Consider the following 14,842-nt stretch of genomic DNA (forward strand, 5'->3'; position numbering starts at 1 on the left):
TGGATTTCAATTAAGTTTGGTACATGAATTGTCCCCAGAAGATGAATCCTAATGATTCTGGTGATCCCCTTACAACGCCTATCAAGCATCACCAAATTTCCACTTCAGTTCATGACTGGATACCTCAAAGCACTGAATGCATACCTTTCAGCATCAGAGATGAAGAACAAGCTAACATTACACATGTGAACATGTCTCTCCACTGAGGGCCAGGCATGAAAAACTGATGTGGATCATCCCTTTGGTTAAAACAGCAAGATTACTAACAGCTGTTACTGATCCCACTCTTACTAGTAAATGTCATGTAATTTGGTTACTGAATTTAAATTGCAATTCATCAAACTACAGAAAAAAGTAATTACATACCCAAGACTGATGCTGGCACCACACTAGCATGTTACACTAACCGACATGCTAAAGAGACAATACTCTAAACATGGGCATGTTAATATAGTAATATTAGCATGCTAACATGCCAAATCTTATGTGCTAAATATTAGCATATTAACACCCAATAGTTTGTTAACTTAAGGTAAAAATGGCCGATTCTGAGCATGTTGACGTGCTAATGTTAGCATTCAGGTTAACCGCAAACAGGTGAGGCTGAGGAAGTACACCTGAGGCTGCCAAAGTGCAGCTTAGACAGATGAAAGCTGAGCTTAGTCTGGACAGCTGAGCCTGACAAGCTGATTCTGTATATCTGAGATAGAGGTCTGCAGAGGATACACCATTTTGAGTTCTGCCCCAGTAGTTAGAAGGATCTGAAAATAGCTACATTTTGGTTTTGTGATCTATAAAAGAGCATTATAGGTTCATGAGGTCGCTAACGTAGCATGTTACACAAACTTGAGTCACATTCCCAGTCCTGATGTCGAGTTCAGCTACATTTTCCGTGTCAAACTTCACTAACTAGCCATGATTATGGATTTTTCACACTTTCTCACGAGAGCTAGATCATGCCAGCTAGCCAGGGGGGTAAGAAGAGGCCTATGGTCCCGAGCAGGCACACAATAATGAACATCCACAGGAAGATGCGGTCAATCACCATGGCGACATACTTCCAATCCTCTTTCACCTGTGTAGAATTAAGAGCGACAGGAAGAAAACAAGAAGTGAAATTGTTACAGTTGTGAACTTCTTATGTTGTCGTCTGCTTTGTAAAAACTGATCTCATGAGCTCACTGAGGATGACAACCATTCATACACATGCTGTCTCCACAGTCATACATATTTAATGGGTGAGTATGGAGACAGCATGTAGAGCATGATGGCCGATGTGTTCCCTCCACTCACTTCAGCCAATTTACTTATGATCTCTTTCGGAGCAGTCATCATGGTCCAGTCATGCTTAAAGTGTTTCGTAATCTGCCTCCCTTTCACTCATCATCTGACCCAAAATGCTCCAGGTTCAGTCCACTGAACTCATCAAGACTACTGGTCCAGGTAGCTTCTATCCAGCTCCTCAGAACAGGATTTGTCTCCCTGAAACCTGCTGCAATAACTGATTTTTCTGACCACTTGGGGGCAGCAGAAACAAGTTGTGTAAAAACATTACCATTTAATGTTGTTGCCTTTTAAGTTGATGTTGTGAACTGTCAGCCAACAGTAGCTCATTTGTACATCCAGCAGTGACAGAGCAACATTATCTTTCATTTGCAGATGTGTTTTTAACCACATGGCAAATATAAGCCCAATATTTACTCGGTTTTAGCTCTTATTGGTCTCTACCAACACATAAAATGTTGGAATATGGGTTTTTAAAGCTTTTTCACTGCTGCTGAAACTTGTTATAAATGCTATAAATCGATAAAGTGGGAGCTGCAGATTCAAATGATAATTCTCTGGAGGTTCAGTATGAGGTTGGTAACAGTTTTCCTTCCTGTTGTGAGAGTACAACAACACTACAGGTACAGGTGTTTGTCACAGGGGTGTCTGTAAACTACACTATGTTTAGACTTCACATAGGAGGAGTAATGACTTAACAGGTGCTATAACACAGTCAGTTTTTGGCAGTTCATCCACATGGGCACATAATTCATATACTACGAGGAAGTAGACCAAAGTAAGTCATGAACCTTTGCAGGCGAACAGTGATTCAAATGAGTGATAATAATAGATGTGGTACTTCGCTGATACTCACGCTGAAGTCAGCATCCTCAGCCCTCAGATGGTCTGCAATGTAGTGCACCCCTTCCAGAGCTCGTATAACACTTGGCGAGAGCAGGAATGTAGAGTCTGACACGGTATTATCAACTTTAGTTGGCCTCTGAGTGGGATTGACCCTGGCCCCCGTTAACTGTCTGTTGGTCCCTGCAGCCCCCTCCGATCGGTTCTGGCTGTTCTGTGGGTTTTTCTGTTGTGGTGGAGGAGTGGACCCTGGAGGTCTGGGCGAAGGAGGACGGAAGGAGAAATATGAGGTCAGTGTCCCCAGCTCTAAATCCTCATAACTGGTCCTCTCAAGGTCTCCTGATGCCGTCCCATCTCTTAACCAGTTAGCCGAGGTGCTGAGGCAGTTGCTAGATTTGAACCCGGCTATCCGGCCCTGCCGCCGCTCCACCACTGCTTCCTGCTGGAGCAGCAGCAGCCGTCGACGCCGGCCGTCTGGAGCGGGCCGACGCATGAAAAGCCAGCGTGGGATCAGGTCCAGGAACACGGAGTGGACCCAGCGGGGCATCTTGTGAGTGCTGGGAGAGCGGTGGTGCACGTTGAGCACAAAGACGGTGATGACGATGGAGAGGGTGACGAAAATCATGGTGAAGAGGAGGTACTCGCCGATGAGCGGGATAACGAGGGATGTGGATGGGATGATCTCCGTGATGAGGAGAAGGAAAACAGTGAGGGACAGCAGCACGGAGATGCACAGGGTGATCTTCTCACCACAGTCTGAGGGCAGATAGAAAACCAAAACAGTGAGGCAAGAGATCAGCAAACAGGGGATGATGAGGTTGATAGTGTAAAACAAGGGAAGCCTTCGAATGATGAAGAAGTATGTTATGTCTGGGTAGATCTCATGGCAGCAGTCGTATTTCTTTGTATTGTATGTCCCCACAGCGTTGATGATGGCCCATTCACCGCTCTCCCAGTAGTTGTTCAGGTCCACGGTGTTTTCAATCCGCTCCAGGTCAATCTTGGCCTTGTCGTACGTCCAGGAGCCGAATTTCATTTTGCAGTTCTGCTGATCGAAGGGGAAGAAGGTGACGTCGATGCTGCAGGAGCTCTTGTAAATGGCAGGCGGGACCCAGCGAACTTTACCAGTGTGGAACAGGTGAGCTTTGGTCATGTGGGTCACAGCGAACTCACCGTCAGCACTGGAGAAGCAAAAGTTTCAGATGAGTGACGCTGATACTGTATGAGACCTCGTTATCTGAGAATGACGCAGATAAACAAGTATATCCTGCATTGTGAGACGTTCAAATACCCCTTTTTGCTGAGAAGAATGTATTTTCTTTCACTTTAGAAACTATGCACTGAAAAAGTGTTATGATATACCAATTATAATCTTCTCCAGCTATCTCCCCTCCATTCATCGCTTTAATGGCCTTAATAGCTTCAGCTGAAAACCTAATGATGAGTCCTTATCATTTCATCAGTTTCACACCTTTTTTAATTTCACTTATAGATTGTGATTACACTGGCTCGGTGGAGCAGAACTCCATCATCAGCCCTCTTGATTTAATCTCCATGAGGTGAATTTAGGACAAAGGAAAGCTTGTCTTCATTTTCAAATAAATACTGTGTGTCAACAGAGAAGCTAAATACAAATAAAGTTAAGAAAATTACATAGTTTACAGTTTGACAAAGGAAGAAATATTCAAGTTTTATCATTATTTGTTCTCAAGAGGCGCAGAAAATGTTTTATAACATCCACTAGATGGCGCCATCTTCATACCGTACACCGTCCAGCAAAGAGGCTTCAATTTGAACCAATTTATCACTGTGTAAGTGTAGCTGTTAGACTTTTAAGATTGTCTGCAACTCTGCAGACATGAATAGATTGCTCAATGAATCAGTTAGCTGATGGACAGAAAACTAATCTGCAATAACTCAAATAATACATTTATCATTTAAGTGATCTTTTAAAGCTGAAATGCCCTAGATAATTGTGGTTCAGTCTTTTCAAATTTGAATATTTGATGGTTTTCTTTGTCCTGTATGACAGTAAACTGAATGGCTTTGGGTTCTGGACTGTTGGCTGGACATTAACAGGCAGCATCAACTCCAGGAAATTGTGATTGCCATTGCTCACAATTTTCTGATATTCTATAAACAATAGTGGAAACACCTTCTTGTTTACTGTCACTGTTATGTTAGGCTCATATCACACTTACTTGTTGTAGAGGACGATGTCTGGTACCCATATGAGCTCTGACGGCACTCTTATGGACGTCACATTGTCATAGTCCGACGGTCTCCAGCGTAGTTTGTAGTCATTCCACTCCTGGGAGACACAAACAACAGAGATGTTTGGGTGCTTTGATGCTTAACTGTCATATACGTCATTCAGTTCTTCATAAACATTGCCACTTTGGCAATGTAGAGGTAGGTTTTCATGTTCTTTACATTGTGTATCACCCAGAACAATAAATCTTATTAATAAATCAACACAGACACAAATGTTTCTGACCTGTTTAAGCCACACATTGGTTGTCATCATTTGGTTCTTCTCATCCTGGCAGACAGACAGACAGACAGAGACATAAAGACTTAAGAAGAGTTAAGAAGAGTTAAGGCTGTCAACTGCGGGTTCAGGCCAGAAGAATACACAGTATGTGAGAGGTTCTTGGAGGTTTTTTCAGAGCAGATCCAAATATAGCTTGCAGCAACTTTACTTCAATAGCTTGATGCATGTAAAGTTTTCTGTAGCAGTTTTTTTTTTCAGTCACAGGGCAGAGGGTCTGTTTTTGCTACTGTATATAAGAATGCTAAAACACACTGCTGAAAAACAACATATAGTGTAAAACTTTAACGGTAAAAAAGGTTAAAAGTCTCAGTGCCTTAAAAAGAGGAAGGAATATGGTGTATTAATAATACCAAAACTCTGGGAGTTCTTGCACTTAAAAATAGACTAAACGTCTTCTACTCAGTCTGACTTTGAAACTTGTTCACATGTAACCAAAGTCCTCTATAAATGTCTTCAGAAAAACTTCTGTCAACAGTCCACGTGTGACGACTCACCACGTCGATGAGCTGCGCTATGGACAGGCCAAACTTGACAATGACCACATCCGAGATGTTTGGCACGGGTCTCGACCACTTGTTGTAACCCTCAAACAGCGTCTTGAAGAGATCGTCTTCAGCGTGTGAGTGGGTCTTCTCGTCACAAAGAACTGCAGATACATCATTTCTTTTCATTTAAAAAGTCTTCTTTTAAGTGTTATACAGATACAATATGAGAGTAATGGAATTTATAAATTGGTCACACACACTGTACATATAAAATTCCAGATTTTATTACATTTCACACCCATGTTTTTCCTTATATTTAAAGGTATGTTATAGAGGATTTGTTATTATTGTTTGTAAACTATTTTCGGTGCTGTGTCTGCCATCTTTGTAGCTTCCTCTTGAACGCATGCTGCTCTGGCACATGGTAGCTACCTTTTTATGAAGTCCCGCCCTCACCTGCACACTTTATTGTTATTGGCTGGGGGCTGTGCACCTAGTGTCCAAAGGTTGCAGCCCAAAAATGTCCCGAACACAGCAAAAGAGAACACAGAAAACACAGGGAGAGGGCAAGGTCTCTGCAGATAAATGGACTGTCACACACTTCTAGTGGGTCACAAGTGATGATTGAGAGGGATTACATTTAAGTCTATGTGTAGTTTTTTGAGGAAAATCATGTAAAGTGTATATTTAAATATGAATATGTACTCATGGAGCTGCAATACACTGTAGAGTTTTTCAACAGTTAAATAATCTAATGTGATACCGTTAAAACTAAAGGAACTGATGTCCTGCTCTCATTTTGACATCAAGGTCATTTGGACAGTTTTAACCAGTGACTTTGCTTTGTTGCCATTCAGAAGTTAATATTTAACTGTATGATATATAGAAAACAGGAGTGAGTGGCACAGGGAATGCTGGGATCATATCCATGATTTGTCACCCACATCTCCCTTGATCCTCTCTTACCAAACAGTGCTAAATCAGGCCGGCATCATGTTGTGGCTCTTGGGAGTGAGCATCTAGTGTTGTGAACATCTCATGTTTCAGCACAGAAGCCAACTCTACACATCTAAGGCTTTTCTTAGTAAAGTCTTATTGACATTTCCACATCTTAGCAAATCTTTTGATCTCTTGATCCGAGCTCCCCGTGTGGGTCGCCGGCTAGAATCTCTTGGGGTGAGCAGGGCGAGACTGAGGAAGCATCTCTCCTCCCTCGACAGCGTACTTATCTCCAAAGAGTTATTATTATGTATGTGTGGCTTCACAATGAGAGGCGGCTTAACCAAATTGATTTTGAATATGCAGTCTAGACAGATTTTTGTACAATTTCAGACTGAGTCACTGTATTATTTTTCTGCAGAATGAATAGCATGGAAACAGACAGAAATCCCGTCCCTCAGGGATTACCGCTTCCACCTCCATCAGTGAAGTCAGAGTCAATTACACACATCATTACTTGCTTGTGTTAAGTGGAGGTGAGCTAATTTCTCACTAGTGAAGGGTGTTTATTGTCGATCTGTCTGTCACTCTGTGTTACAACTGATGCAGAAAACAATTAACTGACAGTTGAAGCAGAGGGTGACGTAGTGTGTGTGTGTATGTGTGTGTTTGTGTGTACTATTTCCTGAAAGATGTAGATGATTTTTTAAATATTTGATATTTCAGTGATGGGCGTTTTTTGTTTTTTTTTAGATAAATACAGAACTAAAACAAAAACTTTTGTTACATTTAACAATAAAAGCCCCTCCCGTTGGCAAACTCAGCACTAAACCATGTAGTAAATAATGTGATGGCGGTAGTGTTTCTAAGCTACCTAGAACATATCTTTGGCATATTTGTTACCTATATTTTATTAATGATAACAATATATCAGTCATAATCTTCTATGTTTCTATCTTTGTACAGTTAATATGAAGCTGGTTAGCTTAGCTTAGCATTATGCTTGGACACAAGAGGAAATAGCGAGCCTGTGTCACGATCCGTTCTTGACACGCCTGTTTTTTGTTTCTCCTCTTGTGTTGTCATAGTCTGTTTCTTGTCACATTCTGTTTTATTTTGAAGGTTTGCGTTATGCTTCTTCTTTCACTTTACTTCCTGTGTTTTCCCGCCCTTGTACTTGTGTGATTTGTTTCATCTGTGTGTCATTAGTTGTCCTCCTGTGTGTATTTAAGCCTGTGTCTTCCCCTCAGTCTTTGTCAGGTTGTTGTCTGAGAAACCTTGTCATTGCCCTGTGCCACGAGTGAGTGTTTTCCTTGTGTTGTCTTTGTTTATGTCAATGCCATGTTTTATGTAAGTGTTCCTTAGAGTTGTCTTTGTTCGTTTACCATGCAATGTATCGTGTAAGGGTGTTTCTAGTGTTGTCTTTGCCTTTAGCCATGCCATGTTCCATAATAAGTGTTTGTCCAGTGTCTTTTTCTTTTCTCCATAGTACCTAGTTCGTGCTTTAAGTTTTGGATTTTTTTCTTTTGGTGGATGTTTTTTTTTTTCTTTTTTGACTTTTTTCTTTTATTTCTCTTTATGGACTCAGGCTCGTTCATGGATTATTGTAACTTCCTTGAACTTTTGGTTAAATACTAACCTGCCCACCTGCTTTTTCATTTCCTTTAGTTAAAAAAACTGTTAAATTGAATCAGCTCCCCCTCGTGTCTGCATCTGGGTTCCATCCTTGTTCCCTTGAAACCCCACTTCCTGACAACCTGGCTCTGTCTGGTGCAACAAAATCCTTTAAAGCTCACCAATTAACCATTTTTTATCTTGTTTTTATTCATCTGTACAACAAAGTGTAAAACGTGTGCCAGCCAAGAAATAGTCTGTATATTAAGCTAAGCTAGCTAGCTGCTGGCTAAAGCTTCATTTTTATTTTACAGACATGACAGTGGTCTCAATCTTATCATTTCCTAAAATGGTTAGCTAAAGAATTGTGGCATATGCACTGTACTAAGATAAAAAAATAAGCTATAATTGTCAAATTAATCAGTCCTGCTCTAGTGTATACAATATGTGTGAACCCACGTTAATCCTTAACTGAACTTAAAACACAGATAATTGTGGAAGGACATTTAAAGCATTACACCAGAGCCAAACGTCAAGAATCAGTATTAAAAAATCAATTGAGACTGGGTTAACATGCCATTAACACCCACTCCCCCTGGATCTTTGTTTGACAGTGTGAAGGTATAATGCGACCCAATGGAGTGTGCTTCCATCAAGGATCCTAAAAATAACGAGACCTTGGACCACCTACATCTGGCAGCAGTCACGGTCCCTCAGCCGAGGTCACCTGTCCATGGGTTAGTTGTGGCTCTGATGACCGCCTTGACAAGTATTTACATCCCATAACTGGAGGACAGTCCAGTGGAGGATAACTAGGTGAGGGGACTTAATTGCATAGAACTAACCTGAGGGATACATACAAATCCACTTAAATGATTTATTGCCCATGCTAATTTTTAGCTAGAGGGTCTTTAACAGAGAGAGACGACATAGATGCAAAGCCCAACATGTCTCAATGCAACACTTTGTCTAACAAATGTGGTCTGTGGATATCAACTGAAGTGAATATGTAGGTAAATACTAAATAGTAGTATATATTAATAGTTAATTTGCCCATGGTTCTCTTGGGCTCCTCTCCTGCCATCATGAGCTCATTTCATCCTGGCAAACAAGCAGGCACCAGAGACTTCTTATCTGTTCTCCTGACAGTCAGGGCGGCACATGTTCATCTGTCCGTGCATCTGGGAAGGACCAGATGTGGGGCTTGAAAAAAAAAAGGCTCTTGGGTGCCATAGATCAAAGCCTCCTGCCAGCGGAGACTTGAAATGAGATGACACCTCCAACATCCAGCACACTGGCCCGTGGATGTTGGACCGTGGCCAAGCCCCTTGGCGAGAGGTGTATGAAACACTGACCAGTTTGCGCGATCGAGTCAGCAGCTTCTCAGGCCAGAGAGGCGCTCTTGTGAAATTGGCCTGTCAAACACTTAAGAGTACAAAAGTTCAATTAAAAGATAATAAAAGGTAGCGATTTTGTGCAAGTTGACGGACATGGAGCTGTACTGTCATAATCAAGTATGTTGGCACGAGATCAAGCACCTGCACATCTGATTGCTGGAGCATGTCAAGATGGAGGGAGGGGGTGGAGAAGGTATGGTACATTTCATATCACAGCTCCGGCTGTGTTTTTAGACCCTCTCTCATGTATGTCACAAGAAGACATATGGTATCTCAGATCTCTCAGTGAGCACTTGTTTGTGTACACAATTATGCTCACATTTGAGTGAAGAGAGAAGCCTTTAATGCCAAATAGAGCTGCCACGAGTTCTACTGTCAAGCCTGATAGATTTAAAGTCCAACTGAAATGAACTAGACTATTATTATCTCAGTGAGTTTCCACATATGTCCACAAAAAGGACTTATCCTCTTCAACAACCTGTGCAATAGATGCAGGATTGATGATTTTTTTATTTTCTAAAGCAAGTAGTGAGAATTAAATTCCAAATTCTGACTATAAATATGCACCTTTATCTTGCCTAAGGCTGTTTTTGAGAATACAAATCTATAACCATTAACATGAGTATGAGTAAACAGCTGTAGCATATTAATTGAAATGTTTTCCTGCAGTATTATTCTACACTGTTACTTGAATTTGCATGGTTAATGATCCCAAACTCTCTGACGGTAGCTAACAGAGAGAAGCTAGCTACTCCATTGTATTTTGCTAACATTAGCTTTGTGTCATATATTTCATTAAAAGTGAAAATTAGTGAACAGAGAGCTGTGAAAGTGACAGACTGAACGCTCCAGACTTAACCCAATTTATCAGCCAGAGGGTTGGACATTTTATCACATTGTGAAGTTGTGGGAAAAAAAAAAAACACAAACTGTACTGTAGCAGGAGGCGAGATGAGGGAAGGTGCAGCAGAGTGGCGCGAGGCGACTATTTCTCTAAATATGAGAAATGCATTATGGGAGTTGTTATTGGAAAGCGCGCAGTGGTGTCAAGATTGAGGGGTAAGCTAGCGTTAAGCTACTTTTAAACCTTGTTGCCTTTTATTAATTTGAAGTTCATCACTTCCTAAGGCTTTAACGTGACAATTTAGCTTTTTAAGCGGCATGTTTGTCCACTTTGGCACGTGGCTACCGCGAGAACATATTTAAAAAGTGCTTACCCGACTGACACAGGAGCAGCGAGCAGAGGAAAGCCGTCCTCGCAGAGAACAGGTGGTCGTGTCCCATTTTGTACTCTGGTGGCAAGAAGTCCAACTTCACCGGAGAGCACGGAGGTGTTTCCGTCCGCTGTCAAAACGTTATCTTGAAACCGTGGCGGGAGAGCAAAATGTGTCATCTTCGCAGCCGGGAGGCATATCAGGACAACTTCCCCGCTGCTGTTACTACAGCTGTGTTTCTATCTGTGGGCGGGGGGGGGGTGAGTGTGACGATACCCCGGCTGAGTAACTTTACTAAAGCTCAGCATCGACAGACGCGTCACCTCCTCTCACGTAAGCCGCGTTTAGTCCGGATGAGGGCGACCGAGGTACCGTTTGTCTCTGCGCTCCTGAAGCCTGTCCGCGCGCTAAGTCGGTAAGCTATCCATCACCCGGTGCTGAATCAGGGAGCGGCACTGTAACACTGGTGCGGACCTCTGCTGTGTTTGCAGACTTAAGTACCAGTTCATAGTCCTGCCTTCACAAATCTGGCCTCAAGAAACTACTTCCCAATAATAAAATAAAGAGTCCGGGTTGTTGCTGTGGATATATGATCCAAATCGCGTTTTTACGCACGGTGCCAAGAATTTACGCGTCCTTGATGACCTGATCTAAGACCTTGATATTCATTTTGAATTTTAAACTAGTTTTTTTTTCCATGATTAGGGTCATTGTTAGTGGCAAAGCAGCATCTTCCACTGTGAGAAGACAGGACACATCTGAGCACCTCTTTCATCTAGTGCCTAGAACAGTCCCTCCTCCTCTCTCTCTCTCTCTCCATCTCTCTCTCTCTCTCTCTCTCTCTCTCTCTCTCTCTCAAACACACACATACATACATACACATGCACCCACAGGATCTACCATAAAAGCGGTAACTTGCATGAAATTGGTTGACCAGTAACTCCAAGTTTAGATCTGGTTTTCTTGTAAAACATTTCAGGATATGTAAATAAGTGACACATGTAGCTGAACAAGGGTCCACAGGATATTTCAGTTGGAAACAGCTAGAGGGCAGAATAGGTGAATTAATATGCTCTGTGAAGTTTTAGTTCTCCTGCAATATTGGTAAAAGATATGAAAGGATGGCAACAGATGCAGAAAACATGTAATCCTTCAAATTAAATATATCTAAAGGCTAATTTATTGTTTGTTGCTTTTTACTGAATTAATCACTGCATAACATATATTGTACAAAATCATATTATTACATATTTTATGATTGCAAACATGAAAGCGTTCTCTCTCTAGAGTCCTGGCCAGGTAAAAGAGAGAATACAATGGAGCTGGACACATGACTAAAGTATGACTCTCATGTTTGAATGGATAAAAACAACTGATACACATAAATATTTTTTTCTCATCCTAACGTTTACATTGGGTGTAAATCCTGTCATCAAACCTTTAAACAATGTGCAGTTTTTCTGTTCTGAGAGCTTTATCAAGTTTTCTTATGGTGTGTTTCTTGCTTAATTTCTTCCTAAACACAGAAATTGTCTAACTGCCCATACAATTAAAACTACTGCATAGCTTCTACAAACAGCAGATAATAATCCAGTCCCAATTGCAGTCTTCTCCTGTTTTTGTTGCAATAACAAAATCTCCATTGGAGCACACGAGCCATCCTATCCTGGCCTCCATCCTCACCCTGGAACCAGATGGCCGATGCATAGCTTCCTCTGGAGAAGACTAACAGAGCCATTATGTTTGCACTCTGAGGGCCAATCTAGTTTGATCCATAAACACTCGACTTGGCTTAAACCCGCACCACATACTGTTGCCACATCTGACATCACCAAATTCCAGGAATAATGCCTGGATGGAAAATAATATTTAACGGGTTATGGGGCTATAACTTAACTGAAAAGAAAACATGTTTTTTTTGCTGTGTTCTTGCATCATTATTCCCTGTCTTGTTTGAACCATGTTGATTCCTACAGCTGATGTAATGGCTGACCTTGACACACTGTTGTATCTTAGTGTTGTAAAGTACACATAGTTGAAATAGTGGAGAATATAGACCTGCAGGAAGGGCTCTAATTTTCTCACACAGGATACCAAACACCATTTACAAGTCGGAGGGCGATGTAAGCGGCCTGCAAAATCTTTTCAGCACCTCCTTAGCGATGAATTTTGCCAACGTCTTTCAGCTGCTTGGTGAATGAAGCATGCAGGGCTTGTGATGAGATCTCCAGCCTGTTGGCGATGTCTGCTGCAGCACGGCGCATGGCTTCGAAGGCCAAGGACTCTTCTCTGATTCTGCTCCGGAAGACAAATGATGCGGGTCACCAGGTGGAGTGAAGGGGAGGAAGAAACAGGCGCAGATGTGAAGAGAGACAGAGTGAGTGAAAGAGGAGCTGAGGCCACTGTATAACCCTATAAGGGGAGTGATACATATGGTTGCTGCTCAGCTGATTATGTAATGGAAAAGGTTGTGTAAAGGGAAAGAATCATAGACAGAGCTTAAGAAGTTGCAAACATTGAAACATGTCAAAGACAAAAAGTAGGTAATGTTGTACACAGCATGTAAGAAATAGTCATCTTAGAGGGGAACCACACCATATATGATAATCTATATGTGTCAACATGAATGTCCTTTAGTAGGGTACTTTGTGCTCAGCATGCATATGAAACTTTTTAATACCTCAGCCTCCTTTAGAGAACATGCTGCTTCATATCAGGTGAATTATTGGATTCAGATTTATTCACCTCCAGGGCTGCAGCTCACGATTACTTTCGTTAATTAATCTGTTAATTGTTTTCCAGTTCATTGTTAAGCTCATTAAATGTCGGAAAATAGTGAAAGGTGGCTATCAAAATTTCCCAATTTACAATGACATAAACCAGAGATACACATTTGAGAGGTGGGAACCAGTGAGTGTTTGGCATTTTACGCTTATAAACCTCTTAAAGAGTTCACATTGTGAGCAGTGTTTTTGTTTGTGATTACATTAAATGGTGACCAGGTGAATAGTGAATAGAAACCTCAGAACCAGTCTAGACTACAAGCAGAGAGACATTGCAGGAGGGTGATATGTTTGATTGACATGTGCATCGTGAAAAACAGGATGAAACAGAAGTAACTTCTGATAAGAGGCAGAAAATTGCCTGTTTCTGCTATCATTTCAACACGTCTTCACTTACAATATCCGCAGTTTCTGTGTGACCGCCATTAATTTGTTCACGTTTTCAGCACACAACACACATGGACTGATCTTTTCTCAGCTGCTCTCTGTAGGTTTCAACCTTAATGGAGCTTAGAACAAACACATTCATCTTTACTTGTTGAAAAACTGATTTCACTCACTTCTGCATCCCAGTGAGGGCGCCCGACACTTCCCCCTCCAGCTGCTTTTCTAGATCATCCTCAGCTTTCTCCACCACCCCATGGCAATTCTTCTGGTCCTCTTGAATGCCAATTATGTTTTCCTTAATCACATCTTCATAGCGCTGATCTCCCAGCTCTGCCCCCACAAACTGCACCAAGCTCTCCATCACCGCTTTGTTTCCATGCTGGATGGCCTGCAGATAGGCCAGCTCCTCCTCCTGGGCCTTCAGCCTTCGAGCTGAAGCGGTGTTTGTGCTGAAGTGGACTGAGCACTTGTCTGGTTGAGGCTCATATTGCAGAGTAGGTGAGGGTGATGGTGAGAAAGCTGCTGATGTGATCCAGTCTTGTTTGCCTCTCATCCTCTCAGGTTCATCTCCAATTGCCTGCAGCGTGTCGTTGGTGGCCATTACCGCAGAGTAGATGTCAAAGCCTGAGCCCCAGTCTCCACTTTGGCAGAGCGTAAGGGTTGCCATGGATAACCAGGCCAAGATGAAGGGCATCCAACAACGCCACATGGTAACCTGGAAAGAGGAGGAGGTGAGTGACTGTGGATAACTTTTGTGAGCTTGATCAAAATGTAAAGTGACACCTTCAAGGAGTCGTCTGACTGACGCTCTTGTGTTGTAAATCCAGCGCCCCCCTTGCCTTCCTTTGCGCCTTTGCCCCTTCCTAAAAGCTCAGACTCACTGTCAGCCAGGCTGAGGCATGTTTTGTTCAGTTCACTGTCATCAAGTCAGCCATCGTTTGCCAACACCCAGTCAAGCCAGCAGCTGCGTTGAATCTAACGTGTTTCCAAAGTCACCGAGTAATCATGTTAATAATATTGATCTCAATATTGGCAAAATAATTGGGATAATGATTTTTGCCATAATCGAGCTGCCCTAGTGGAAAGAGCTGTCCTGGCTCTGACCAAAAACAACTAAATCTGCCAAGCAGCACCTTCAAAGATCCACAACTTTTATTGCTCCCAGACAAGAACAAAAAACTGTGAACAAGCCATAGTTTTTACTTCTAGTGAAATGCACATTTTGGGGTCCTGATGTAGCCCAGATGTAGTGTCCTTGCAAGCAAAACTTTTGCATAATTTTTTACATCCTTCAAAATGATCATTCAATCAATGTCTGTAGCAGTAATTGTCAAATATGTTG

At 42.0% G+C, this 14,842-nt stretch overlaps 1 protein-coding gene across 1 annotated transcript; it reads right to left on the minus strand.

Annotated features, from left to right (window-relative positions):
• Positions 1-468: 468 nt before the first annotated feature.
• chrna2b (cholinergic receptor, nicotinic, alpha 2b (neuronal)) lies at positions 469-10,400 on the minus strand. The gene is made up of 6 exons (XM_041958232.1): positions 10,334-10,400; positions 5,176-5,327; positions 4,625-4,669; positions 4,329-4,438; positions 2,141-3,308; positions 469-1,075 (listed from the first exon to the last, which is right to left on the minus strand). The coding sequence occupies exons 1-6, from the start codon at positions 10,398-10,400 to the stop codon at positions 950-952; spliced, it is 1,668 nt and encodes a 555-aa protein (XP_041814166.1). The 3' UTR covers positions 469-949.
• Positions 10,401-14,842: the final 4,442 nt, after the last annotated feature.

This window comes from Chelmon rostratus, chromosome 18 (genome assembly GCF_017976325.1).
Source record: "Chelmon rostratus isolate fCheRos1 chromosome 18, fCheRos1.pri, whole genome shotgun sequence".
NCBI classification, from domain to species: Eukaryota; Metazoa; Chordata; class Actinopteri; order Chaetodontiformes; family Chaetodontidae; genus Chelmon; species Chelmon rostratus.

Excerpts from the sequence above, each read along its gene's own strand:
- chrna2b (XM_041958232.1), bottom strand. The coding sequence starts at position 10,400 with ATGGGACACGACCACCTGTTCTCTGCGAGGACGGCTTTCCTCTGCTCG. Across the intron at positions 4,670-5,175 it reads TAGCGCAGCTCATCGACGTG|GATGAGAAGAACCAAATGAT; the intron begins GTGAGTCGTCAC and ends TCTGTCTGCCAG. Across the intron at positions 3,309-4,328 it reads GACATCGTCCTCTACAACAA|TGCTGACGGTGAGTTCGCTG; the intron begins GTAAGTGTGATA and ends TTGCTTCTCCAG.